General features: G+C 55.1%; 6 protein-coding genes across 6 annotated transcripts; 2 read left to right on the top strand and 4 right to left on the bottom strand.

The window, feature by feature from the left end:
• Positions 1 to 3,604: 3,604 nt before the first annotated feature.
• B0H64DRAFT_329145 (uncharacterized protein) lies at positions 3,605 to 4,474 on the bottom strand (the record flags this gene model as incomplete). Its single annotated transcript, XM_062800863.1, has 1 exon — positions 3,605 to 4,474. One exon carries the CDS (start codon positions 4,472 to 4,474, stop codon positions 3,605 to 3,607), a length of 870 nt encoding a protein of 289 aa, XP_062655868.1.
• A 2,603-nt stretch (positions 4,475 to 7,077) lies between these two features.
• Positions 7,078 to 8,623, top strand: B0H64DRAFT_376899 (uncharacterized protein; the record flags this gene model as incomplete). The annotated part of the gene is made up of 5 exons (XM_062802499.1): positions 7,078 to 7,443; positions 7,477 to 8,028; positions 8,241 to 8,303; positions 8,487 to 8,489; positions 8,543 to 8,623. The coding sequence occupies 5 exons, from the start codon at positions 7,078 to 7,080 to the stop codon at positions 8,621 to 8,623; spliced, it is 1,065 nt and encodes a 354-aa protein (XP_062655867.1).
• A 398-nt stretch (positions 8,624 to 9,021) lies between these two features.
• Positions 9,022 to 11,128, bottom strand: B0H64DRAFT_406350 (uncharacterized protein). The gene has a single exon (XM_062804502.1). The coding sequence runs from the start codon at positions 10,655 to 10,657 to the stop codon at positions 9,173 to 9,175; it is 1,485 nt and encodes a 494-aa protein (XP_062655866.1). The 5' UTR covers positions 10,658 to 11,128; the 3' UTR covers positions 9,022 to 9,172.
• Positions 11,129 to 12,236: 1,108 nt separating this feature from the next.
• On the top strand, positions 12,237 to 14,318 carry B0H64DRAFT_347116 (uncharacterized protein; the record flags this gene model as incomplete). The annotated part of the gene is made up of 6 exons (XM_062801358.1): positions 12,237 to 12,283; positions 12,347 to 12,486; positions 12,569 to 13,224; positions 13,318 to 13,657; positions 13,776 to 14,134; positions 14,221 to 14,318. The coding sequence occupies exons 1-6, from the start codon at positions 12,261 to 12,263 to the stop codon at positions 14,314 to 14,316; spliced, it is 1,614 nt and encodes a 537-aa protein (XP_062655865.1). The 5' UTR covers positions 12,237 to 12,260.
• A 1,412-nt stretch (positions 14,319 to 15,730) lies between these two features.
• On the bottom strand, positions 15,731 to 18,131 carry B0H64DRAFT_365194 (general substrate transporter). The gene is made up of 4 exons (XM_062801864.1): positions 17,345 to 18,131; positions 16,591 to 17,285; positions 16,187 to 16,530; positions 15,731 to 16,130 (listed from the first exon to the last, which is right to left on the bottom strand). The coding sequence occupies exons 1-4, from the start codon at positions 17,641 to 17,643 to the stop codon at positions 15,882 to 15,884; spliced, it is 1,587 nt and encodes a 528-aa protein (XP_062655864.1). The 5' UTR covers positions 17,644 to 18,131; the 3' UTR covers positions 15,731 to 15,881.
• A 207-nt stretch (positions 18,132 to 18,338) lies between these two features.
• On the bottom strand, positions 18,339 to 20,593 carry B0H64DRAFT_406342 (uncharacterized protein). The gene is made up of 2 exons (XM_062804501.1): positions 18,782 to 20,593; positions 18,339 to 18,720 (listed from the first exon to the last, which is right to left on the bottom strand). The coding sequence occupies exons 1-2, from the start codon at positions 20,304 to 20,306 to the stop codon at positions 18,668 to 18,670; spliced, it is 1,578 nt and encodes a 525-aa protein (XP_062655863.1). The 5' UTR covers positions 20,307 to 20,593; the 3' UTR covers positions 18,339 to 18,667.
• Between the last annotated feature and the right edge of the window lie 2,717 nt (positions 20,594 to 23,310).

The raw sequence follows: 23,310 nt of genomic DNA, 5'->3' as shown, positions 1-23,310 counted from the left end.
TGCCTTGGGTCTAACCCTCAGCCTGCCCTCGTGAGTGCGTTGGGTGTCCCACAACATGCCTGCGGGGGCGTCGCCGCTGTCGTATACCCATCTGATGGGTAGGGGTTGCATTCCTTTTTCTTCCCTCGTGGGCCAGAAACTGTTGCGAAATTTGTCCTGGAAGTGGTACCGACATTCGTGCGCGATGCACTGGAACCAGGGCAGGTAGATGTGACTTTCTTTTCGTGGGTTCACCCGCTCGTGGTCTTCTGGCAACAACTGGAATCCCTCCGTGTTGCTCTCGCCCCGGAAACCCCACCATTCAAGGTCGGAGGTTTGTCGCCCGGTGCGCACGATGTGCTGATGTCGAGTCCAGTATTCTTCCCAGTTCTGTTGTTTCCTTCCTTTCGCCGCATTCTGCTCCTGTGCGTAGTCGAAAAGTTGCTCGGGATATCGCACTCCGTTTTCGTATTCCTCCGCCTCTTCGGTGGGTCCATCCCACGGTGTGTGATGCGGAAGTGCCTGGCGGATGTCGTCCTGCAAGGCCTGTGCCTCTCTTAATGTCTTTTCGACGTGATCCCCGGCCCTGTTGTTGGCCTCGGTGATCTCTTGGACTCGTTCTCTGGCGAAATCGAGTTCCGCGCAAAGTTGTCCATACTGGTCGTTCCTTGCTTGGAGAAGCTGCTCGAGTTCTTCTTTCTCTCTCGACAACTCCTCGATCCTTTGCCGTTGGCTTAGGACCCTCTGCTGTAGGAAGGTGAGGTTCGGGCTGACTCCTCCTTCACCCTCGTGGGTTCGCCATTGCCCGTCCTCTTGCTGAACCAGGGTGATGCCCCAGTCCTCAGCGACTTGTCGGATGTACCGCGGGGGAGCCAGTTCTCCCTCGTCATCCGTTTCGATGAAAGCGTGATGGGCGGTGTCATTTCCCTCCTGGTGGTTGCTGCTCCTCAAGTCTTCTTGATCCGAGTCGGTGAGTTCATCGTCCTGCTCGATGACTCGGTCAATGTCGATTTCGAGGTCGTCCTGCGTGTAGCTGGCGGCTGCGACCTCCAGAAACCGGGTTCTTCTTCCGACCGTGTCTTGGTCGATGGTGGCAGCTTCCTTCCCTGGAACCGGTCTCCACTCTTTCTTGCTGCGGCAGTCACGTTTGAAGTGACCCTTCCTCCCGCAGTTGTAACAGGTGATGCCTGATTTGTCCTTGGCACCATCTCTCTTTCCTGCCCACTGTGCCTGGGCAGCGCTGACGTCCATGGGTCCCGAGTGCGTGCCGTATGACGTGCTCTGGTGCTGGCGTTTCTTTTTGTCGTTGGGCTTGTGGTAGCCTGCGGATCGCTGAACCTCGCTGCCCTTCTTCTGTTGTTTGCGGGCGAACTGTCGGTCGTCAATCTTGACAGCCATGGCGATGTACTCGTCGAGTGTGTCGGGTCGGCTCTCCTTGTAGAGCTCGTCCTTGACCTCCTCCTTCAGCCCTCCGTAGAACAGGTGCATCAGCCCCTCGTCGTCTATCTCTGCCTTCATGGAGTCTTGTCGGAAAATCGTGGCGTAGGCGGTGGCTGACCTAGTCTGCTTCAGCCGTCCTAGCCGTTCCTGGGCGTGCAGCTTCTCGTCCTTGTCACCGAACACCTTCTGAATCTCACTCTCGAACTCGGAGTAGTTCTCGAAGACTTTTTTGGTGAAGGGTTTGTGGATTGCTCCGCCGAGGAAATCACTCAGTGTTCCCGTGAACCACTTGAGGGCCTTGTCCTTGAGTCGGGTGGCGGCGTATCTGGTCTTGGACTCCTCGGTGGCGAATTGGTGCGAGTTGTGGTCGAGGTAGTTCCGCATCGCCGTGATCCAACCTGGCAAGGCTTCCTGGTCGCCCCCGTACTTCTCGGGTTGCTCCAATTTGACCTTCGTCTTGGCCGGGTCCTTGGTGTGGACCTCGGTCGCCGCAAGTCGGGCTGCCAATGCCGCGTTGCTGGCCTTGGTCTTCGCAAGCTCTTCTTCAGTTTCATCGAGTCGTTCGGTGACTCTCTGAAGCGCGGCCGTGATCTGGCCCGGCGTCGGTTGAGTCGCCATATCGTTTTACCTTCGAGCCTGAACTGTAACAGATCAAAGGGAGTTAGCAACGTGTGACGAACCTGTCTCTGGACCCGTCCTGTTAGGGTTCAGTATCGGTCGAAGGTATTCTCTCAAGGGTGCTTAGGTTCGGTGCAGCCAAAAGGTGCACAACAAAGACTTGTCTCAACAGTAGGCTCTCGATCTTGTAGCGAACTGTAGTTGTGATTGCTAACTGGAGAACTCCCAGAGCTCTCCAGAACGAGTGACTATATACTGTCTAATTTCTGGGTGCTTAGTCTGCTCAGTTGCTGAGCACACTGAGCACACTGCTCACCCTGCTCAGTTGCTGAGCACACTGAGCACACTGCTCACCCTGCTCAGTCGCTGAGCGCACTGAGCACACTGCTCATTGGTTATGTTAATGATTGGTCCGGGGCGCCCCGCGCCCCACTCCTGTGCTTCCAGCTCAGTGGTCGTGACAAACTATTTTATATTTAAAATAATCTTTAATATTCTTTTATATATAAGAGATTATCTCTCTTATAAAATATTATCTTATTTATAAAGTTATTTTAACTGAAATTGAACGTGTGTTTATTTTGAATCGAATTCTATTTTCAGTTTTCAGGTTCATTTTCATCGAGGAAAATGTATGCCTGGATCATTTTCACAGAGACCGGTGGCGCCCTATGGTATTTATCAATGATTCTATAAAATTCCGTCAAGCCCGAGTGACATCTGGTTGGGCATTGGTGACCTGACACAACTTGCAGTTACTAGGCACTACAGGAGGGGGAAGATAATGCACAAGCCCCTGCCTTGTTCCTCCTCTGAGGCTGTGTGCACCGAGTTCCCCAAGGCCCGACAGCGGCGGCGAAGGGAATGCCGATAGAGTGCTTACACACGGATCACATGGACTCGAAAAGAATGACGGAACCGCGGACTGGCGTCATGCATGTCAGACGGGCCGAGGGACGGCTGTGTGGGGTGGTGGTGTTTCTTGTGGTACTTCGTCCGACGCGTTGCTACCACACGTGGATGGAAATCACAAAACCGAATGCCAAATTTTCAACGACAAAGGGAATATATTCGTAGAATTACTTTATGTACCAAATTTTGAGGCTGTCTCTCATCCTCATATCCGTGCTGGCCATTCTCATGCGCCAAGTCTTCATCAGGCGTCTCTTTCTTTAATAATCCGTCTCTGGTCTCCACCATAAACCACCAAAATAAATCCACCGCTTCAAGATCAATGCAATCACCCGATTAAAATGATGTAAACACCGAAAATGCAAGTGTCCCTCCACCAGATTCCAGTCTGTTCTGTGGGCGAGAGACAAAAAGCCGCAATACAGGGGTATAGAACGCCCGTCCCATGTGGGTATGATGCCGATGTGTGTTCGAGATGCTGCCGTGATGCCGCCAATGCTGCCGAAAAAAAAAATGATTTGCGCCGCCCGTGCAAGATGCGAAGAAATCCCAACCCCAAAGAACCCGCCCAGAGCGCTGCTCTTTCGTCCCTGACAAAAGTGGCTGACCGACCAGCCGCCACCAAAGTCATCCCCTCCCCTCTCCCTCCCCAAGCTCAACGACGGCGCATGCTGAAGAACCACCCCTTCCAGCCCCTGATCCTCACCGAGTCGGGCTTCTCCACGGCCTCCTCCGTGTCGAGCTCCAGCCGGTACCGGACCACGCTGCCCCGGTCGTCCTCGAACCCGACCCGCCGCTTGCTCTGCGGCACGAAACAGTCCGGCACCACATGGCGCATCACCCAGCCGCGGACGCCGTTGCTGGCCGCGTCGATGGCCGCGTACTCCAGCCGCCGCGTCCGGTCGCTGGTCCAGTAGTGTGTCGTCTGCGGCGGCAGCGGGTACGCCGGGGCCTCGCACTGCAGGGCGAAGCTGGGCGTGGAGGAAAAGTCCTTCGCGTTCTGCCTGGCGATGGCGGCGTCGGATTCGACTAGGGTGGGGTCGGATGAGGTGAAGTTGGGGAAGTGAAAGTAGGTGACTGGTTGTTGCGGCTGTGATGCGAGGGAGCGGGAGCTGCCGGGAGGAGACGGGGAGTGGCGGCCATTTCTTGGCCGGTGTGACACCGGGCCGGACTTCGGGGACCGTTGGTTGGGCGGCCTTGTGCGTCGCTGGCGTGCGGAGGAGGACAGTGAGTTCGAGGAAGAGGTCCTTTGCTGGCACGACAGAGATTCTCGAGGGGCTATCGACTCGTAGCCTGAGTCCTGCCGGCGCATTTCTCCAGCCATTGGCCTCGGCTCCTCCTTTGGCTGTGACGACACTGGCGGTGGACAGACAATAGGCTTCTCAACGGGGCGGGATGGGACCTCGGGCTCGGGCAAATCGATGTCTTGGAAGCTATGGTACGTCGTATCAGACCGAGCCAGGCTCACCCGTGAGTCTGGGCGGTCGATGACTGCGAGGTGACTCAAGTGGGATGTGACAGCCATGGTTTTGCTCCGGGGCCCAAAACTAGAAGCATCACAGCCGGCACAACTCGGCGGAGAGTCTCGAAACGCCAACCAAGAAAAGAAAGGAACAGTCCAGAAGGGTGGGAGGAAGCGAGATTCTTAATATTTCGGCGGGCGGGGAGGCCGATGCAAGCACCCAGGCCGATGGTTACTGAAACGAGGGTCCTCCCGGACCAGAGCCGACCTCAAAAGTTGCGGTCAGCTAACCGCTCGATCGGAAGTAAACAACCGGGTGGGTATCCCCGGAGGGGTTTTGTGATCTCCAAGACGCTTGCAACCGGTTGTGCTGCAGCCCAGCAAATAGCATGCGCTAATTGGGTTGAGCGACCACGAGCCAGTCTGCTATTCGCACGTATCACAGGCGGGGGGCAACCCTAATGGGCTCACCATGCTGCACCTGCAGGTCCGTTTTTTTCAAATTATGCAGGTGACCTTGGGTTGCTGCAGGCTCTTCATCAGGCATGAAATCGAAGCTCGGTTCCAGATGAAACTGCGGGAAATAAGAAGCCGCGCACAGAGCCGCGAAATAAGCTCGTTGACGACCAGGAACCCGGACGCTGGCCGAAATTCTCGATCGTCTCTCGAAACCTGGTCGGGCGAAAAGGAGGCCTCTTTGGCTACCGAGGGAGTAAAATTTCAGGAATTTGCGGCGGGAATTTCTCCACGCGATCGCTGCCACCTCCGGATTTGACCAGACTTGTTGAGCTGAACAGGCGGTCAGTTCACAGTTCAGACAGGGGATGGTGGAGGTGGCCAAGCGGTGAGTTGAGACGGTTTCCAGACTTACCCCACCTTCAACCCCACGTGGGGCGTTGGGATGTTCGAGATCGACTCTTTTACAAGTCAGTCACAATGAGGGGTTAGGAGACGAAAGGCCGACAAGAAGAGAAAAGGTCCAGGCGAACGGTGAAGGGGAAAAAATAAGAGCTCAAAAATAAATCGATGAAATGAGTCCAGAGATGATTGAGTTGACGAATGAGTTTGATGAGCCAGCCTTGACCGGCGAACCCTTGAGTTTTCGAATTTCGTGTAAAGTGCCCGGTGGGGGGTTCTTCAAAAAGCGGCCAGCCCGATGTCGCTGGTTTGGTGAAAGGCGGGACAAGCCGCTGTCAAATGTGGAATCCGCCGAGACGGGCAAGACGGGCCGAGAACCTGGAAAGGGTTCCGGGGCGACGGCGGAGGCGTTTGGACGAAGTTTTGCACACCGAAATTCGAATTGAGTAACCGCGATGCCAGTCGAAATGAAGAGCGGTGGGCGAGGACGCGAGAGGGGGCGTCTCGTCGATATTTGAGGTGACCTTTGCGGTTTGGGCAGGGGGCAGTGCCCCTCGCCAGGCCCTCCCCAGCATTCCAAACCTCGCTCGAGGTTCGGCCGACCACGCTCGGCATCCATTCTATTTCGATCGAGCCCAGCGCATGAGTTTAAGCTGTGCCGCGGGGAAGGCTCCGAGGTTGCTGTTGGAGAGGGTCTGCGGTGCGGCGAGTTTCTTCACATGCCAGGCACACAGTGCATCTCAGCCCGTGGGGTGAAGACTTGGCTCGGCTCAGCACTGTCAGGGCAAGCCGCTGTCCAATCACCACCAGGCATTCTTGGAGGAGTGCTGAGACAAGAACCCGCGCCCTTGCTTCCTTCCAAATTTGGAATCGAGGAGCGAATCAGAGGCCGGCAGCTGACAGCGCCACGCCTTCGGTCGCGACTTGCGAGTTGCGACTCGTTCTTGACGTTTTTGCGCCAGAGAGCTCAACGGCTCCAGGCAACCCTGAAACCGCTGCACGAAGCTAGAAATGATCGCCGATCAGCTGCCGGGCCGATCTTTTGACAGACAACCCAAATCGGTCAAGAATGCCCCTCTTGGCCAAACCACTGCACAACCACAAGAATCAAGTCCACAACCAAGCTCCATGGTCCGATAGTCCGATCCTGCGGTTTCCCACTCGATCCCAAATTGTTCTGCGCCGTTTAACGACACCGAGGAATGTTTGTAAAATCCAGTCATTCGAAAACTAAACGAGGGGAAAGGCTGTGAAGGGAGCCGGTCGTTGTTGTACTTTACTGGTGGCTTTTCGCCCGCGGTAACCCACCTCGGGATGGAACCTCCTACGGGCCAGTGTTATCATGAAGGACGTCTTGAATTCACTACTAAGAGTCGTAAAGAACTTTGGATGTAACATAATTTGGAGGGACAAAGGGATTGTTCAAACCCGATTCATTGGGCCCAGCACGTTCCAACGCCTGACCCTTTGTTCACGAAACAAACTTTGAAAGCAATGGGCAAGTTGTTCGAACATATAAAACCGACGACTTTCCTAGCGGGGTGGTTCACCAGGCACATGTGCACATTGCCATGCCGAATGGGCTGACACACGGGCATCCTTCTGCTTGGTTCTCTCACTGGGTCTGTGGGTGAACAGGGAGTTCAGGAGTTCAAAGGGTAAGGTTGCCAGGTGTGCTTTGCAACATTTTGTTTCGGGCTAGTTAACGCAGTACTGCTAGAAGCTCCGGTTATCCAGGTAGTAATTGCTATTCGGGAGCGGCACGTGAAGCCAGTCTTCAGAACGGGTGGGCAAGGCAGGTCTTCAGGATGGCGACGGCGTTACTGGGCCGGATAAAAGGCCTGTATCACTCAGTAGCACAGCAAAGCAAGGTAGTAGACAACCAGGAAGACAGCGTGAAGTTCCTGAAAGAAGCTGATGACTTTATAGACGTCCACCAGGTCACGGGTGTCACCGTGGAGGAGGAGGTTGAGCAGTTGGGGACCGCTTGTGAGGTCCTAGATGATTTGGATGATCGCCTGGGCCAGGCTATTGCTCTCTGGAGCCAGCTGACCATCAATGAGGTGGAGCAGGAGGAATTACCTTGGCCTCGATTCCCGGAACCGAATCCAAACCCGGAACCACCGAGACCAGTTGTCAAAGAATTCAAGCGCGCCCGTCGCCCGCAACGAAAGGTCAGCATGGGAGACCCTGCTGTAGGTCTACAGATACGGTATAAGCAGCAGTGGAGAGCCTGGACCGAGGCACGGACGATACCCGGCCTGATAACGGTCGATCTTTCTCGGGGATTGCCATGGTGGATGCACGACAGGAACCACTACGGCCTGTGCAAGCCTTCCGAACAAGCTCAGCTCGAGAGGTCTGCAAATGCCGTTCAGTTTAGCCGAACGTATGCGCCCCCACGGCCTGTACCCGTATCATATGGGCCTCCGGCTTCAGCGGTACCGAGACGGTCCTTCGTTCAGGATGTAAGAGAAGCCCAGGATCGCCAATACTTCCTGCCTGGTCGGAATTTGCAACTATCCTACACCAGGACAGCGCGGGCTAGCTCGGCTGACTTTTGGCTTGATGATGATTACGACCCTGAGTTTTGGCAGAAGAACCTCCGACCCGGAAACATCTGGACCGATCCGCCGCGTTATCCAAATTCCGAGGGTGAGCTAGTTTCTCCAAGGACGGTGCCGATAAACCCGAGCGATGGTTTGGGAAGGGTTGTTGCGGCCAAGGCTTTCGCAGGACCAGTGGTCCAGGAGTTCCAGGTAGGCGGTACTTGCCCATCTTCATACTTCCCCAAGGCGAGAAAACAAGATTTTAAAACGTTCACGTCGGGTAATACGAGGAACTACTGACTGAGAATAGGGAGAAAATCCTCCAACGACAGCACGACGAGGCCAGTAAAACCTCGGCAACGTTACCTAAACACCACGCTTACTACCCATTATTTTCTCCGCCTCTTCCATTCCAAGATCAGGTACTTGAGCCTCATACTTCGAGTCCGTTCATGCCGGTAACAGCGGGCCCAGTGCTCGGGCCGGTATGATGACCCGTTCGATGGGGGCTCGCTACGATAACGATTTGTGAAATGATTTAGATGACTGAATGATGGGACTGCCTAACCAACACATACTAGTACTGCATTCCGCAGGCATCGCCTTACGAAAATACTTTACTTTTTCTTCTACCCAATGTTTCCAACCCTTTGTGACTGAGTATCTAGAGCGTAAGCAACCCAAGGTACCTGAATGCCTAAGGACGAAGAATCTCTCTTGACAGCTTCCCAACTTGGAAAACAGCGTCTACAAACGCCTGCGGCCTATCCTGCGGCAAGTTGTGGCCCGCGCCATTCCACCATAGGAGCAAGCTTCGTCAGCTCCCTCTCAGGCTCGGCCTCGGCATTCTCCGGATCCCCCGGCGCGTAGAACAGCCGATGCCGATACACATGCATCACAACAGCCCTGACTGATGTTGGGGGGCGACGGATATGTAATGTGTACCTTAGCTGTGTGAGAGAAGGGCGAGGAAGAAGAGGAGACGCATGGTGTTGACTAGCCGCTGGGTAGAGAGGCACAGGGAAGGGTTGATACCTATGGTGAGGTGAATGAGGGTTTCTGAGGTTTAAGTTGAGAGACTCCGGAAGGTCCTGGAGCAAGATATATATATATACTTTCTCTCTCCGGTGCCGTTGAGGGCAGCGACCACGTGTCCCGTCCATTAGGTAGTATCACGCGAGGTCACAAAACACAGGAAGCTACTTCTTGGATAAGCCTAATGCTCAATTGTTGGTCATGGTACAACCATGGAATTAAAAATACATGTAGGTCGCCACTTGGTTCCGGTTAACTGGGAACATTGTTTGTTCATCCCCCGGGTGCCACGCTTTCGCCCACAGTTTGCCTGCGACCATCACACAGTCTCACAAGCAGAGGAACTCTCGGTCCCTAGGATCTCACCACGCTCCTTGAGCCACTCGACCTGTTCCGGCTCCAAGATGGATTCCGCTCCCTTCCAGCGGCCAAGCAACTCTGTCGCAAGGTCCACGCATTTCTTGTGGAGGGCCGGGACGCACGCGTGCCCCTCGAGTTGCTTCGGTCCCGGGGTGCAAGAGACGCCCAAGACATGGGTCACGGTGTGTAGCAAGTGGTAGATGGTCAGAGGGTAATCCTTTGCCTCCACCGGGATCTTCCCGATGGCTGGCTCCTCCATACGCTTCGAGACAAACTCGTCGACCCCAGCGTTGCAGAGATCGTAGTCCGGCGTGCCAGGCAGAGAGTGCTGGCAGATCCCCTTCTCGCCGCGGAGGTCCGCCAAGAAGTGATGGAAAAAGTCTAGGACGGACTGGATCAGCTCCAGCTGGCGCTTGCCAACCACGTCGAGCAGTTGCGGAACTGACGTCAAGAGCCCGTCATCGTTGGCCAAGCTCAGTCTGGCGAGCGACGCGTCCAGAATGGCCGGCGTGAAGACCCAATCGTAGACGAGCTTCCGGACATGATCCTGCACCAGACCCAGGGCGCCCAGCTGCCACGCCGCTTCCATCCGGTGCACGTAATTGACGTCCGCGTTCCCGGAGCTCGGGCGGGCGTGCGGCAACCAGTGGGAGACGAAGGGCCGGAACAGGGGCAGAACGCCGTACTTGTCGGCGGTGCCGATGAACTCGAAGATGTTGGTGCAGACGCGCATGGTATCTGGATTGTTGTGCCACAGCGGCACCACCTCCGGCTTCCCGTTGATGAGGGCGAGCTGCATGGCAATGGCCGGCGGTTGGTCGTCGTCGTCCAGCACGAGGGTCCAGTCCTCCTCGTCGTCGGTGGGCTTCGGCCGCTCCTCGCCCTCGGGCCCGAATATCTTTTCCTTCCAGACCGGTGACGCCCGCTCCATGGCGTCGAGAGAGACCCTGTGACGGTACATCCATCTGTGGTGTGGTGCATCCTTGTCGGCGACGCAGAGGGCGTCAATCACGAGTCGGCCCTTTTCGTCGAAGACGAGATCCTTGGCGATGAATATCTCTTCGTCGGTCGTGGAAGACGAATCGTCGGTCGTGGAAGACGAATCGTCGGTCGTGGAAGACGCATCATCGTCGGTTATCCAAGCGGCATCGTCGGTTGTGGGAGCGGCATCGCCCGTCGTGGAAGCGGCATCGCCGGTTGTGGGAGCAGCGTCGTCGATCCGGAGGGCCGTGAAGATGTCCTGCATGTTTATGCGAGCGGCATTGCCCGTCGTGGGAACGGCATCGTTGGTCGTGGAAGCGGCATCGCCGGTTGTGGGAGCAGGAATGTCGATCTGGATGACCTCGAAGTCCATGTCCTCCAAGTCTTCGGCCGTGGCATTGGCGGACGTGAAGATCACGGACGGCATACCCGCTATGGTCGTAAACCTTGTTGTATAAGCCATTCTGAGGTTGGTTAATGACTGGTTGGGAATGGAGATGGATCAGTAAGATGACGGGAGAAGGAGGAAAGATGGGACTTTGATGAAGGGTGGTCTGGTTGCGGTGGTTTGGTTGCCGAGCTTTCTGTTAGTTTGTTGTGGGAAGATGACGGCAATTTATGGGCGATAATTTGGCAGGCATCCAAAACCGTTCTTTGTCTTGTCCGGGAGAAGGGCCAAGTTTTGGTGCTTAGAACAAGTGTGCTGGGTGGGTCAAACCTAGTTGTTGTGGTCAAGTTGTTGTGGTTGTTGTTGCTGTGTTCAACGGTGGCGGGGGTGGGAAACTTGACAACGCCCGACCACACAGAGCTTGTGAATAAAGTTACCGGATAATGGAAGTTCCAGCTGTGAATCGGATAGGTACTTGCTTCCATGTTGACTGCCTGACTTTCTTCCACGTACTTCCGATAAGGCTAGCTGCCCCTATCATCGACAGCAAATCAAGATAATCATCAAACCGACCAGGGCGAATGACTCACCAGGCCGCATCCATGATTTGGGTTACACAGTACCTACCTAGGTAGGTACCTCCCCATCCGAAGAGTAACAGCAAGGCATTACCATTCAACCACTCAGTGTGACAATCAAGCCATCCCACAACTCCGTTCCCCCTCCCTCTCAAACCCAAACTCGAACTCGAACCAAAAAACAAAGCGCATACTCACGGCTGAACCTGTACCCTCCATGCTTGAGTCTTAGCCATGACGACGCGGCGACGTCCTGGACTGGAACTTGGAAGTTATAACTGCAGTGAGACGAACATATATTTCTGTATCGCAGCGGCGTATGCCTCGTACATCACCCAGGCAATCTAGGTTTCCGATTCATTGTCACCACATCAACACCTAAAACAAGCAAACGTGACCGGCAAATCGTCAAGAGCCATGCAGCAACACGTGGATCCTCTTCTCGGCGCAGGAGACCCGGCAGTTATACATACTCACAGTCACTGCCGTCAGGTGCTACGAGCATGGTACCTTTAATACAGGAAGACTTGTCCACCGTTCAAAGGAGCCGCCAGGACCGAACCATGCCCCAATACATAGTTCCGGCTCCAGTTCTCATCAGCTCTGAAGTTGTGTGGGTTCAAGTTAAGGGCGTCACTGGCCCGCAACGATTCATGGTAGGGGACGCGGCCAACCGTTTGTTGTCCTCCCTGCTCCCAGTCACATCCTGTTAAGCTTTTAGCTGACCGACGGCTCATCTTCAGTTTTGGCATCGGTTAGAACGAATCTCTACGCCCCCGAGGTGTGCGCGTGGGACGACTCTCCTGGCGCTACCCCCCTCAACTTCCTGATACACGACCCCCTATTCGTCCACACGGCCCTGTTCGCGACCGATGTCGTTGACCGACCAGTTGGAACGGAGGTGATAGTCCAGAATATCTAGGCAAGTGTACAGTATCCGGCCTCGCAGTTGGTCAACAGCGAACGGATGCTCCCGTGTAAGTGCACAAATGCCGACGGGATTTCAAGGGTCTGCAAAGGTTCCAAGTTACCATACTAGCATTGTGTGATCCTCTTCGACTAGAGCGGTTTGGAAACAGAATCCGTCGGCGACCTCTGTCATGGCCAAGGACTACTTTGTAACGTACAAAGTCCCAGTGGCCTTTCTCCACTGAATAAAGAATAACCAACATTCCTTACCGAATAGTGATGCCACTTGGTCCAACATCCTCGCCGGCGGCAAGTTCGATTACATCGTGATTGGATCTGGCTGCACTGCCCTGGCCTTCATCGACGAGGTTCTAAGACAAGACAAGAACAAGAGAATTCTGTGCCTGGAACGAGGTGGTATGTACCTGTCATCAGCCTCCTAGTAACTAGCCAATGAGGCTGACGATCGTCCCTCTCATCACGCCATCCAACCATGCAGACTTCTGGCTCCCCTCGCATTTCCAGAATCTTCCTCTGCCGTTCAAGATGGTGCTCGGGGGTCCTTCAGAAACCTTCCCTTGGACGCTCTCCCGTAAGACGTACGAGAACAAGGAACTCCGTTTCTGTCACGGCTCTTGTCCGTTTTTCGGTGGCAGGAGCACGTTCTGGTCCGCTTGGAGCCCCCAGCCTAGCCCGGAGCTCATGAGAGGCTTCCCAGACTCCATGAAAAAGACGGCAGAGACCGGGGAGTTTTGGAAGAGCGCAAAGAAGCTGCTTCACGTCAAGTTGGCGGGGCATATTGGCGACGACGTCTTCGGACCGCTCCAGAAGGCAGTCGACAAAGTGCTGCGCCACAAGCTGAAACATATTCCCACGGCTGACACTGTTGAATCTGCGCCCTTGGCTGTCGGAGCTGGAAGCCCGACTTCCCGGATGCGTTTTAACAAATTCTCGGTTCCGGGTCCGCTCCTGGCTCTGTACGAGGAGCAACGCAAGCTCACTGAGGGAGGTCAGGGGCAGCCTCTGCAACTCGCGTTGAATTGTACCGTTACTGGACTGGCGGAAGGCGACGACGGTGTGGTTCGAGCGATCGAGACTAACCGGGGAACCATCTCATGGCCCGAAAACGATACCAAGATTGTGCTCTGCGCTGGCGTACGTACCTTTCCCTCCCCATTCAACTGCCGCCGCTCCATATTGCCAGAGCACCATATCGCTGACCGTCACGCCCACTATGGGCCTGTACAGGCCATCCCTAACGCTACATTGCTCCTCAATTCCTTCCCCAGTTGCAGAGACACAGTTGGAAAACGGATAACCGGCCACTTTCTCACTCACATCGCCGCGAGATGCCCTGTTGATAGTCTTCCTGATTGGGATTGGGGCAAGTCGAACAAGCTGCAGATCGCGGCGACCTATCTCGCCGGAAGGGACCGGGAAACAAAGCAGCAATACCACGTCCAAATCACTGCCATCCACAGTCCCGATCCAGAGAATGATGCCGACGACGCCGCGCGAGAGTGCCCTGACTACGCCGCCGCGGCTACTTACGAACAGCTCAAGGGCTCCGAGAAGCATGTTGTATTCGGTAAGTCCCTCCGCCGGTCATGCGCGCCTCACAGACTCCACATCCGGGGGCGAAGAGAGGGCTGGCCACCATCCGGGTTTCGTATCAAAAACTAATTCATGGGGGGGGGGGGGTGGAGTCTGCGCATTGTTGGGCGAGTTTTACGAGTTCAACAAGGACAACTTCCTGCAGCTCAACCACGGCAAGGATCCGTCCACGAACGTCAAGCTCCAGTTCACGCTGCATCAGAATGACAGTAAGCTCTGGGACGTCATGGACGAGGCGACCTACCAGACCATCAACGTCATGTCTGGAGGCGACACAGACAGCATCCAATACTGGGACCCACACCAGGGCGGGTGGGCGAAGGCGAAGCAACCCAAGGAGACCATCCGCATTCCCGGAATCGTCCATGAGGCAAGCACTGCTTTTGTTGGGCCCAAGGACAAGGGCGGTTCGTTGGACGACAGCTACAGGCCCCATGGAATTGAGAACGTCGTATGTGCCCTCCCAGAGCTGATCCATCCCGCCCCCGCCGTATCCTTTGCCTCCATTTGTATTCTCGGCTGACCCCTTCTCGTTAGTTTGTGACGGGAGGTGCTCTCTTCCCATCGGCGGGGAGCTGGAACCCCACGTTGACCATGTGCGGATTCGCCCAAGATTTGGCGAGAAAGATTTAGCGCCATTAGGCAAGCGGTGAGAGGGGGAGCTATCTAAGTTGCCCAAGGTTACTACGTCCTTGGGTGGCGTCTGCCCAATGCCATCCGAGCAGTCGTTAGCCAAGTCGAGTTTGTGATATCAGCCAGGGAAAAAGCGACCCTTACACCGATGAAACGCTGTCGAAGGCTAGGCTAGAAATTGCTGCCGGGGATGTATGTACACCGTAACGTCGACTTGTTTTCCTGGATAGACCTCCTTCATCTGTTTCATCACGACTCGGACCGTGGGTGATTGCGCTCAAGTGAGAGCCCTGGCAATTGGAATCATTTGAGTTATGAGAAGGTCTGAGATTGTATTCACCCAGAATCTCAAATCCAGTGGTAGACAAATACTCAGACCCCAGGGACCGCATTTACTTGGCTGAGTTTACTCGGAGTCCGTTCTCCAACAACTCCCAGTAAGCTCTGCAGCAATTCCTCCCCACCCGAACCGGACGAATCACCAGACAATATTTTGGTACTCATATCCCAAACCGTACGACCTGTGGAGGAACCGTCACACCGCCGACCTACCACGGCGCTGAGCGAAGAGCCGAGTGCATCGCTTGGGGATGACTGCAGAACCGCGCCCCGGCTTTACTACCTACCTAAACAGGAGAAGTGGTGATGTTTACCTTCGCCCCGTTTGACTCGCAGCGCCAAAATAATAGTATAAAGACGACGACGCCAACTCTCCTCCATCCCCATCTTCATCCCATATTCACCACCTTCATAGCAATCAACAGACTCATCAGGCCAACAACAACCATATTCACTCCACCAAACCAAACACCACAAACACCCACCCACCACAATGAAGACCTCCGCCCTCGCCCTCCTCATCGCCGCCACGGGCGCCACCGCCCAGCGCCTTCTCGCCTGCGGGCACCAACTCGTCAACAGCGAGCGTAAGCCCCCCCCCCCCCCCAACCAACCCCCCTCACCCCCTCCCGAACCCCCTTTTCCCTCTCCACCAACAAATCAACGATACCCACCCTACCCAAACACCAGTAACTACCAGGTAACTAACACTCCTTTCCACAAACAAACAGACCAACACTGGTCGCAAACGGACCTCGCGCGGGCGGCGTGCGGCAGGGAAGACACGTGCGACGGCAAAGAGTGGAACACGCTGTTCGAGGTGGTGCGCATGTCGTCGGGCCCGGCCGAGTGGGCGGAGCTGAAGACGACGGGGGTGTTCTGCCACAAGGGGTGCTGGGGGGATGTGGATAAGTTTAATGGGCAGTGTCACTAAACGAGGGTTGGGTTGGGGGTTGGGGGTTGAAGGGGGGTGTGGGGGGGTGATGACTTGGGAGGGGGGTTGTTCGGTGGGGTTGCGGGTGGAGGAGGAGTATTTACATAGAGTGTGAGGGGGTTGTGCAAAGGGGGGTACTGGCCCAGGAGATTGCTAAAACTGTCATTACCGCTCCATCTATATATATACTGGTATCTCTATGCCAAAAAAAGACTCGTTTTTCCCAAACCACCAACTCCGTGGCTAATGCGCTAAGATGCAAAGTTTATGCCAACCCAAAAAACAAACGATATTACAGCTTTAGCTCGAACCTCTTGACAAGGCGCGCCCCAAAGACGTAGAACAGCAGCGGGATGGGCACGAGGGCAAGCGAAAGGAACCCCAACAGAGAGTTGCCCCAGCCCATGTCAAGGGTATTATACATGTCGATGGCGCAGAGAGGGAGGAGGGCGCCCGCCAATGACCGAAGGACAGCTAGCGCGGCGGTGACGGAGGCAGCCGCGCGGGGGTAAACATCCAACAAATAATTCTGGACGCACATCTGGTACGGACGTCAGCGGTTTGAGTCTGGTTTGGGGGTCGTGAACAACAACATACCATGACACCCATGAGGCCAAAGGCAAAGATGACAACACCAACCATGGGCACAATCCAGTGCACGTGGTACTGGATCGTCCAGCCGTAGATAAACAGGCCGATGGGAATAGCAAGGCCGGCTGGGATGGTGAACCACGGCGTAAGTCTGACTTCGGGGCGATGGCGCTCGCCTTTGTCGAGCTTGCTCTTGACCAGCCTGTCCGAGAGGGCGCCGAAGATACCAATGCCTAGGGCCATGCCGATCGCGGAGGGGATAAAGACGAGGCCGCTCTCACCCTCGCCGAACCCATAGTAGCGAGGGAACACGATGCTGAAGGTCGAGAAGAGGAGGTACAAGATGCCGTCTGCGGACTTGTTAGTTCTGATACCGGGCGGCCAAGGGCAGCGGGTCGCGGGTAACTCACAGGTGATGGCAACATAGAGAGACATGGCGGTGACAATCGGGGCGCGAAATAGCAGCTTCAAGGGCCGGACGATGGCCGCCTTGAGCTTCTCGGCCGGGGTCGTAGCATTGCCGGCGAGGGCGCTCCGTAGCTTCTCATTGCCCGTCTCCTTTCTCAAGCGCCTCGCCTTCTTCTCCAGGATGACGGGTGCGTAGGACTCCTTCAGGGTGAAGTAGGTGAAGACGGTGATGATGCCTGCTATGATGGCGATGAGCCAGTACACCCATCGCCACCCGGCAGCGCGGATCAGGTAGCCGCCGGCGACGGGGCCGATGCAGGGGCCAAGCAGGGGGCCAAGAGCCCAGGCGGCCATAGCCCTCCCGCGCATCTCGACGGGCATCATGTCGGCGATGCTGCCGCTACCGATGGTGATGGGCACGGAACCGGCGACGCCCATGAGGAAGCGGAAAGCCATCAGCATGCCGATGCTGTTGCTGAGGGCCGTGCAGATGGTGAAGATGGTGAAGAAGACATTGCCGATGTTGTAGAGCAGGGAGCGGCCGTGGATTTCACTCATCGGGGCGACGATGAGGGGCCCAAAGGCGAAACCGAGGATGTAGATGGACAAGAGGAAGGTGGCGGTGACGGACGACGTTTCGTGGAACTCCTCCAAGATGCGGGGGATTCCAGGGGCGAACATGGACGAGCCGAGGGGTCTTGAGGGCGTCGTTAGTCTTACACACAGCGGAGCGTGTAACTGGCGCTCGAAACTCACGTAATGATAGTCAAGACGGAAAGCACAGCGACGTTGCTCCATTTCTTGCGCATGGTCCAGTTCATGGGGTTTGTGGGGTCATCAGGGCCGTCCCAGCTAACAACGTTGGGGTCGTTGCTCTCGGCATCCCCCTTGTCGCCAACAGCGCCATCCCGGCCGGCGGGCTCCGACTCGGCGTCGAGCACGATGGTGGCGGCTTCAAGATCCGAGTTTACTTCGTAGACGCCCTTCTCGAGGTCGACGTCGGAGCGCTTTGTCCTGTCGGTGAAGGCCGTCTGTGATAGTGAGGGATCGGCCATGGTGGACCTGTGTCGTCGGACGGTCACCGGGGATCTGGGAACGGTTCTTGGCTGCTAAAGACCAGATCCATCTCGGACCGGGCATGCACTGGTCTTTCTATTTGTATTCCAAACATGGCCCCCAGATGGAGCGCATCCGTCAACGGGACAGCCAGCAGCCCGACTTTCCGGGGTCCAATCCTCGGACTTGGCGATTAGCGAAACCGAGGAACCTTCCATTTTCCAGATCGGCACCCCCCCTGGACAAGCAAAGCTTGAGCAAAACGAGTGGCTCACCTCTCAACGGCGTCACCCGGAGCCAAGTCCGGGTGCAAGGACCCGGGACCACATTCGCTTTCGGTTCAAGATGTCAAATTAGGTGCTTGGTGCTGTGATAATTATCGCAAAAATGCTGGCGAGACCTGGGCATCATCCAGTTCTGTCCTTGAAAGTCGGCACCTCGGCCATCGGCATTGAAATTTAGCGTTGGTTGCAAAAACGCACAATCTGCACAAGTTGTGCATAACTCGCTCCGGCCCCATGAGCTTCCGCTGAATGAGGCCCGGATTTAAGGCGGGGGCTCACCCCTTTCGCCATGGAATTTTCACCCAACCCATTCCTCAAGTCCAATCAGCGCAGACCGCTCGCCCCCACACTGCCGCAGGCGGTCCCCAATTTCGTCTGCCGGAGCTGGTTCTGGAAGGAGCAGGGGATGTCAGCCAATGAGAGCAACATCCTGTCACAGAATGCAGAATGCTCGCTCTCGCTTTTAGCAACTTGCACCGGAAACCTTTGCCCGATTATGCTCGGTCCCGTCGACAAACCACCACTCAGGACTGCGCCGCCGCATCGGAGGTTATCTGTTGCCGATGAAGCCACCATCGACCAAATGGGATCAGTGCCAGGAGCCTCGCCAACACCCTCGCTGCTCGGGCTCCGGTACAACTACTTGGTATGTACATTTAGTAGGGTAAGAGTGCACATATTTTAATCCTCTTATCGCCTCTCACCCTAGCCCCAGCAATTTGCCCAAGCCGACCCGCTGCTACCTAGCCCAACTACCAACACCCTCGCGCAACAACAAAGCTGAAAAAAGGCCTGCCATTCATATTGTCAGCGTCAAAAACTAAAGAATGGTGCAAGTGGTCCCGCAGCATACCAACAAGAATCCAGGGCAAGGCTCGACTGCCAAGGAGCTGTGAGAGTCGGTTCCATGCCGCCGCGAAGAAAGTTTGAAGCCTTCGATCGAGATAACCTGTTTTCTCATCTTCCGCTTTGGCGGTTGTCGTCTCATCGTCTGTCGTCGTGCCGCCGAGAAGCATCAGTATCTTTCCCCCGTTTTCCGGCTCGTACTCGTCCACCCAGTCTTTCAGCGTGATTGTGTCGCCCCGGTCAAGTTTCGATGCCGGCAGGAGTTTTGGATCCCAGTCGCGCTCTACCACGTCCCAATGATACGAGTAAACCTCGTCCCCGAGGTGAAGATTCACCATCTCGCCAGAGCGCCTCCATGAGGGATTCGGGGCACCATTTTCCAGCATTGTCTCTAGGTGTGTCCAATGCCGGCCTGATTCCCGGTCTAGACACATGAGTTGCAGGATAAAGGCCCAATAGCTCAGCCTGTCCGTAACAGCCCCTCCGCGGTTAGGCAACTGGCTCAGGTCGATGTCAAGTTTCATCATCTCCCTCAGCAAACTCTTTAAGCCACGGACGCTTTCTCGTCGCGAGGCATTGGCGCGGTGCAGGCGTACGGTATCCAGGATCGCCTCAAATAAGCCGATGCCTACTGAGGTTTGCAGAGTTTTGGGATATGTTGCCGCCTTCCAGACAACATAATCATTGAACCCCATAGAGCAGGCCACGCAGGCCGGGGTGGGCGACCTCCAACTTGGGAAACTCACCCACGGCGAATCAGGAGTTGGGGAAGATACCAAGGAGCGCGACACGGAGCGCCTGCTGCTGTGCTGCCGTGTGGTTGCCTCGTCTAGAAGATTGAGTTCGTAAAAGTATTTGGAAGCCGTTGTCTCCTTCATTCCGCGTATGAAGCTGATCAGTGGTACTATCTGGTACTCGCGCAGGATGAGACTGTGACGAAAGTCAATGTCGCTGAGCTGGGTCGATTTTGCATAGGCGAGTAAGACATTGATATGAGCGCGGATAAAGTCGAAATCTCGGATCTGTCTCCGAATCTTCTCCGTTTCCAGGGCGTCCTGGAGAAATTCAGGTATTGACCGATGGGCAAAAACAACAAGGCTTCCAATACGATCATCCATGTCACCCGGGGCAATCTCCAGCAAGCCCCGAGTGCGGCTTTGGATCCGATCAGCAGCGATGCCGATACGCCTAGGTCTCTTTTCTGGCTTGATCCATTCAAGGGGAAGGCCCTTGGCGAAGTTCGGCGACTCGATGTAATCGTCAAGAAATGGCCAAAACTCCAACCAATTTTCGGCTTGAATCGTAGCCAACCCGAGCGCGTACGCAAAATAAGAATACGCGCTTGTTCGCTGCACCTTGGGTATGGATTCAAGAACACGGCCGAACAAAGTTTCCAATTCTTCAGGCAATGAATCGACCTGGGCCATGATAGACTTGAGCGGTTCTCTACCGTCCAAGGAGTCGATGATCATTTTCAGCGTCAGAGTGACCCAAAGGAAGACTCCGTCGGATTTCTGAGCAATCTGGCGCATAAACTGGGAGCATTCTTGCTTGTTAGCTTGTTGAAAAAGTAAAAAGCGACGATTCCTCCCAAGAGTCTGCCTAATCGCGGTTGTGATATCGTTTCCCGACAGATCTTGCAGTCGGATCCTCTGTTTGGCGTCGAGGTAATCCAGAAAGGGGGGCAACTCCCTGCTCGACACACAGAGTTTCAGAGATCCTCCGGAACGGTTAACCCAACTCTGGAGCCAGTCGACTAGGTCGGAATAAGACCGCCGCTCTTCGACGAACTCGTCCAAGCCGTCGATGAAGAAACAGGCCTTGTGGGTTCGATACAAGGCCGAGTCTTGAAACAGGGCATCAAAGGCATCAAATATTGCCTCGTGGTCCATCTGCAACGGGAGAGGATTGCCCAAAAAGTCGTACTGCGCAGGGTTCCAAAGCTGAGGGAATGCCACCGGGACAAGATCTGGACAATTGCAAAGCGTCTGATGCAATATGGAACGGACCATTCCCAACAACGAATTTTGCAGCGCGCTCCCAGGCTTCCAGAAGAAAAACTTCCCCAGAAGGAGTTTGTCGTGTCCTGCCCACTTTCTCAACTCGGACTTGGTTTTGCTACTGTAGGAGAGTAACTTCATGAGTGTCGACTTGCCCGCGCCGAGCTTGCCCGAGAGGTGAAAAATCCCGTTTCCAGATACGAGCCAGTCTTTGAATGGTAGTGCGGGGGCCACGCTGGAACTAGAATCTTCGGCATAGTCGTGGTCGTGGTCGTGGTCGTAGTCGTCCTCGTCGTCCTCGTCGTAATCTACGGTAGAACTGATGGCTCCCGTATACTTGTCGTCAAATATCCACTCGTAAGTAGATGTCTCCGCAGCAGAGATACTATTGTACCTCGCATTCATTACATCAAACGCCAGCGAGGACAAGATATTTGCTCGGTTGGCATTCTCCCTGGATTTCTCGACCGAGTTGATAAAGAATGTTGAGGCAAGTTCCACTCTCTCAAGAGACTGCTTCGTCTCGACACTGCAACCGGACAACTGTAAGCACAGGCATGTACACCACATGGACTAATTAGAACGGCAAAATGCCTGGCTCGTTATTTTACCTGTGAGAGATGGCATGATGAAAATGCAGTTGTGCGCGGCAGTTGTCAAGGGCTCTCTGAAGTCGGTCGATCTCCTCCTTGGATGAAATTGCTCGTACCGTCGCCCTGAGCATCTGCATAGCGCCTGGGCCTTGTGGCTTTGATTTGGTGATCTTCTTGGAGAGATTGGATGAAAGAGTGCAACAGAGTTGGGCAAGATCTGACACTTCCGCAATCCCACTACCACGGCTGTCGGACAGGGACGGCGTGTTCAGAATGTGGAGAGACAGCCGTCCCATCTCTCCGTTCACAGCCATGAGCTCTTCATAGCCGGCGATGGCATCTCTATCTTGGTAGAGGGTGTAGAGGGTGGAAAGGAATTTGTATCCACACTCCACGAACGTTATCGCCGCGCTTGCCACGCCAATGATGCTTGCGGGGTCCATGTTTGACGAGATGGGGTCATGGGGACTGTTGGATGAGGCCACGAGCTGAGAAAATGGTGGGACGGGGAAATGTAATGCCTGGGGGAGAATACCTATACGGCTTTTCGGGCGGTGGTGCGGCCGCCACGTCACTGGGGCCTTGATTGGGGGCCACGGCCTGCGTCGCGAATCACGAGCAGCTGAGAAAGCCGCTCACATCGGAGACGGCAGAGCGGCCTCCTGCGAGGCTGTGTTTCTCAGTCTGCATGCTTCAGCACGCTGCGACCCGAAACTAGATGAAGTGCACACACAAAAATGAGGGAAACGAGTGGAAAAATACTTAGGGGAAACCATATATTACGGGCCTAATAGGCCATAGTGGGAGATAATTCAACTTTCAGAGTGAGGAGGAAGCGGAGTGGAAGTAGCCTGTGAGCATATACATGTAGTCGATCAGAGCCCACACTGAACTCTGCCCTTTCCTTCTATCAGACTATTACTGCATTCGCATCTTTTTGTATTTCTTTTTCGAGTCCCCTTCCTCTACCCCTACGCTCCTCGAAAGTTGTTAGACTCTCGGCTTACCGGCCGTCGCCGTCCAGGATTCTACCAGGGCGGGGGGGAAGGGGGGGGACGCCGTGCGCCACGAATGCGCAAACTAGTATGATCTAGTTCATGTCGTGTTTCACAGCCCTGTAACAACTGCGGGGAGGTTTTTGAGGGCGAGGTTTTGGCGGGTGGGGGACGGGGAGGATGAGGATGAGGATGAGGAGGGAGAGTATGTGTTGTTGGGATGGCAGGCTGTCGGGGTGCTGTGTGAAAGTCGCTGTACCCGTTTTTGTGCGTTGTGTGAAGAGCAGTGTCGCCCAAGGAGTTGGGAACTTGTTTTGGTCCTATCGCCTGCCCTCCTCTGAGACCAGGGACCACGGAATGGAAGGTTGGAACCGGTGATGTTTTGTTTCCGCCCACATGGTGTTGGGTGCAAGCATCCGCTAGTTTCATGACGCTATACTTTATGCTTCGCATGAAGGAGCTCCCGCAAAGCTTAGTCCCGGACTGCCCTGCCATGGATAAGACAAAACCGAGGGGTTCCATACAAAGCAACCTTTACCAACATGTAGTCCTAGGAGGCAAGTTTAACAGGCCCATTACCCCTTGACGCCCGTCTGACGTAAGTGGCATTGACGAGCCCCCTATCGTTTGTTGTCAAGGTAACTTGGTTCGCCTCGCTCTGTTTCCCATTTGTTAGCCGTCGCTCAAATCGGCGGCTAATTTGGATCTTGACGGGTCAACAATGCGTAATACACCGAGTAACCCACACCCTAGAATCCCTCTCAAACACAGTATTAGTCTTGAGGAAATGATTCACGGTTTTACAATGTGTCATGTTGCACGCAGAAGACTTGATCTGTGACGGCCGAGAGCTTGTTTCCGTGCCGCGGTGACGTTTGCGGGGAGGTGAGAACCGGTGTAAGCCAACCGTCGACCTCATCATCCCCACAGTCCTCCAAGATAAGTGGA

The sequence above is a fragment of the Chaetomium fimeti genome, assembly GCF_033439085.1.
Source record: "Chaetomium fimeti strain CBS 168.71 chromosome Unknown B0H64scaffold_7, whole genome shotgun sequence".
Classification (NCBI taxonomy): domain Eukaryota; kingdom Fungi; phylum Ascomycota; class Sordariomycetes; order Sordariales; family Chaetomiaceae; genus Chaetomium; species Chaetomium fimeti.
The sequence above is the reverse complement of the archived record's forward strand: the minus strand, read 5'-3'. Positions and strand labels throughout refer to the sequence as shown.

Bases quoted from the DNA above. Each gene is read 5' to 3' on its own strand.
- B0H64DRAFT_406350 (XM_062804502.1), bottom strand. From the start codon at position 10,657: ATGGCTTATACAACAAGGTTTACGACCATAGCGGGTATGCCGTCCGTG.
- B0H64DRAFT_365194 (XM_062801864.1), bottom strand. From the start codon at position 17,643: ATGGCCGATCCCTCACTATCACAGACGGCCTTCACCGACAGGACAAAG. The intron at 17,286-17,344 runs GTGAGTTTCGAG...GACGCCCTCAAG, and splicing joins TCCGTCTTGACTATCATTAC to ACCCCTCGGCTCGTCCATGT. The intron at 16,531-16,590 runs GTGAGTTACCCG...ACAAGTCCGCAG, and splicing joins TCTCTATGTTGCCATCACCT to ACGGCATCTTGTACCTCCTC.
- B0H64DRAFT_406342 (XM_062804501.1), bottom strand. From the start codon at position 20,306: ATGCGCCAGATTGCTCAGAAATCCGACGGAGTCTTCCTTTGGGTCACT. The intron at 18,721-18,781 runs GTATGCTGCGGG...TATGAATGGCAG, and splicing joins CTTGCCCTGGATTCTTGTTG to GCCTTTTTTCAGCTTTGTTG.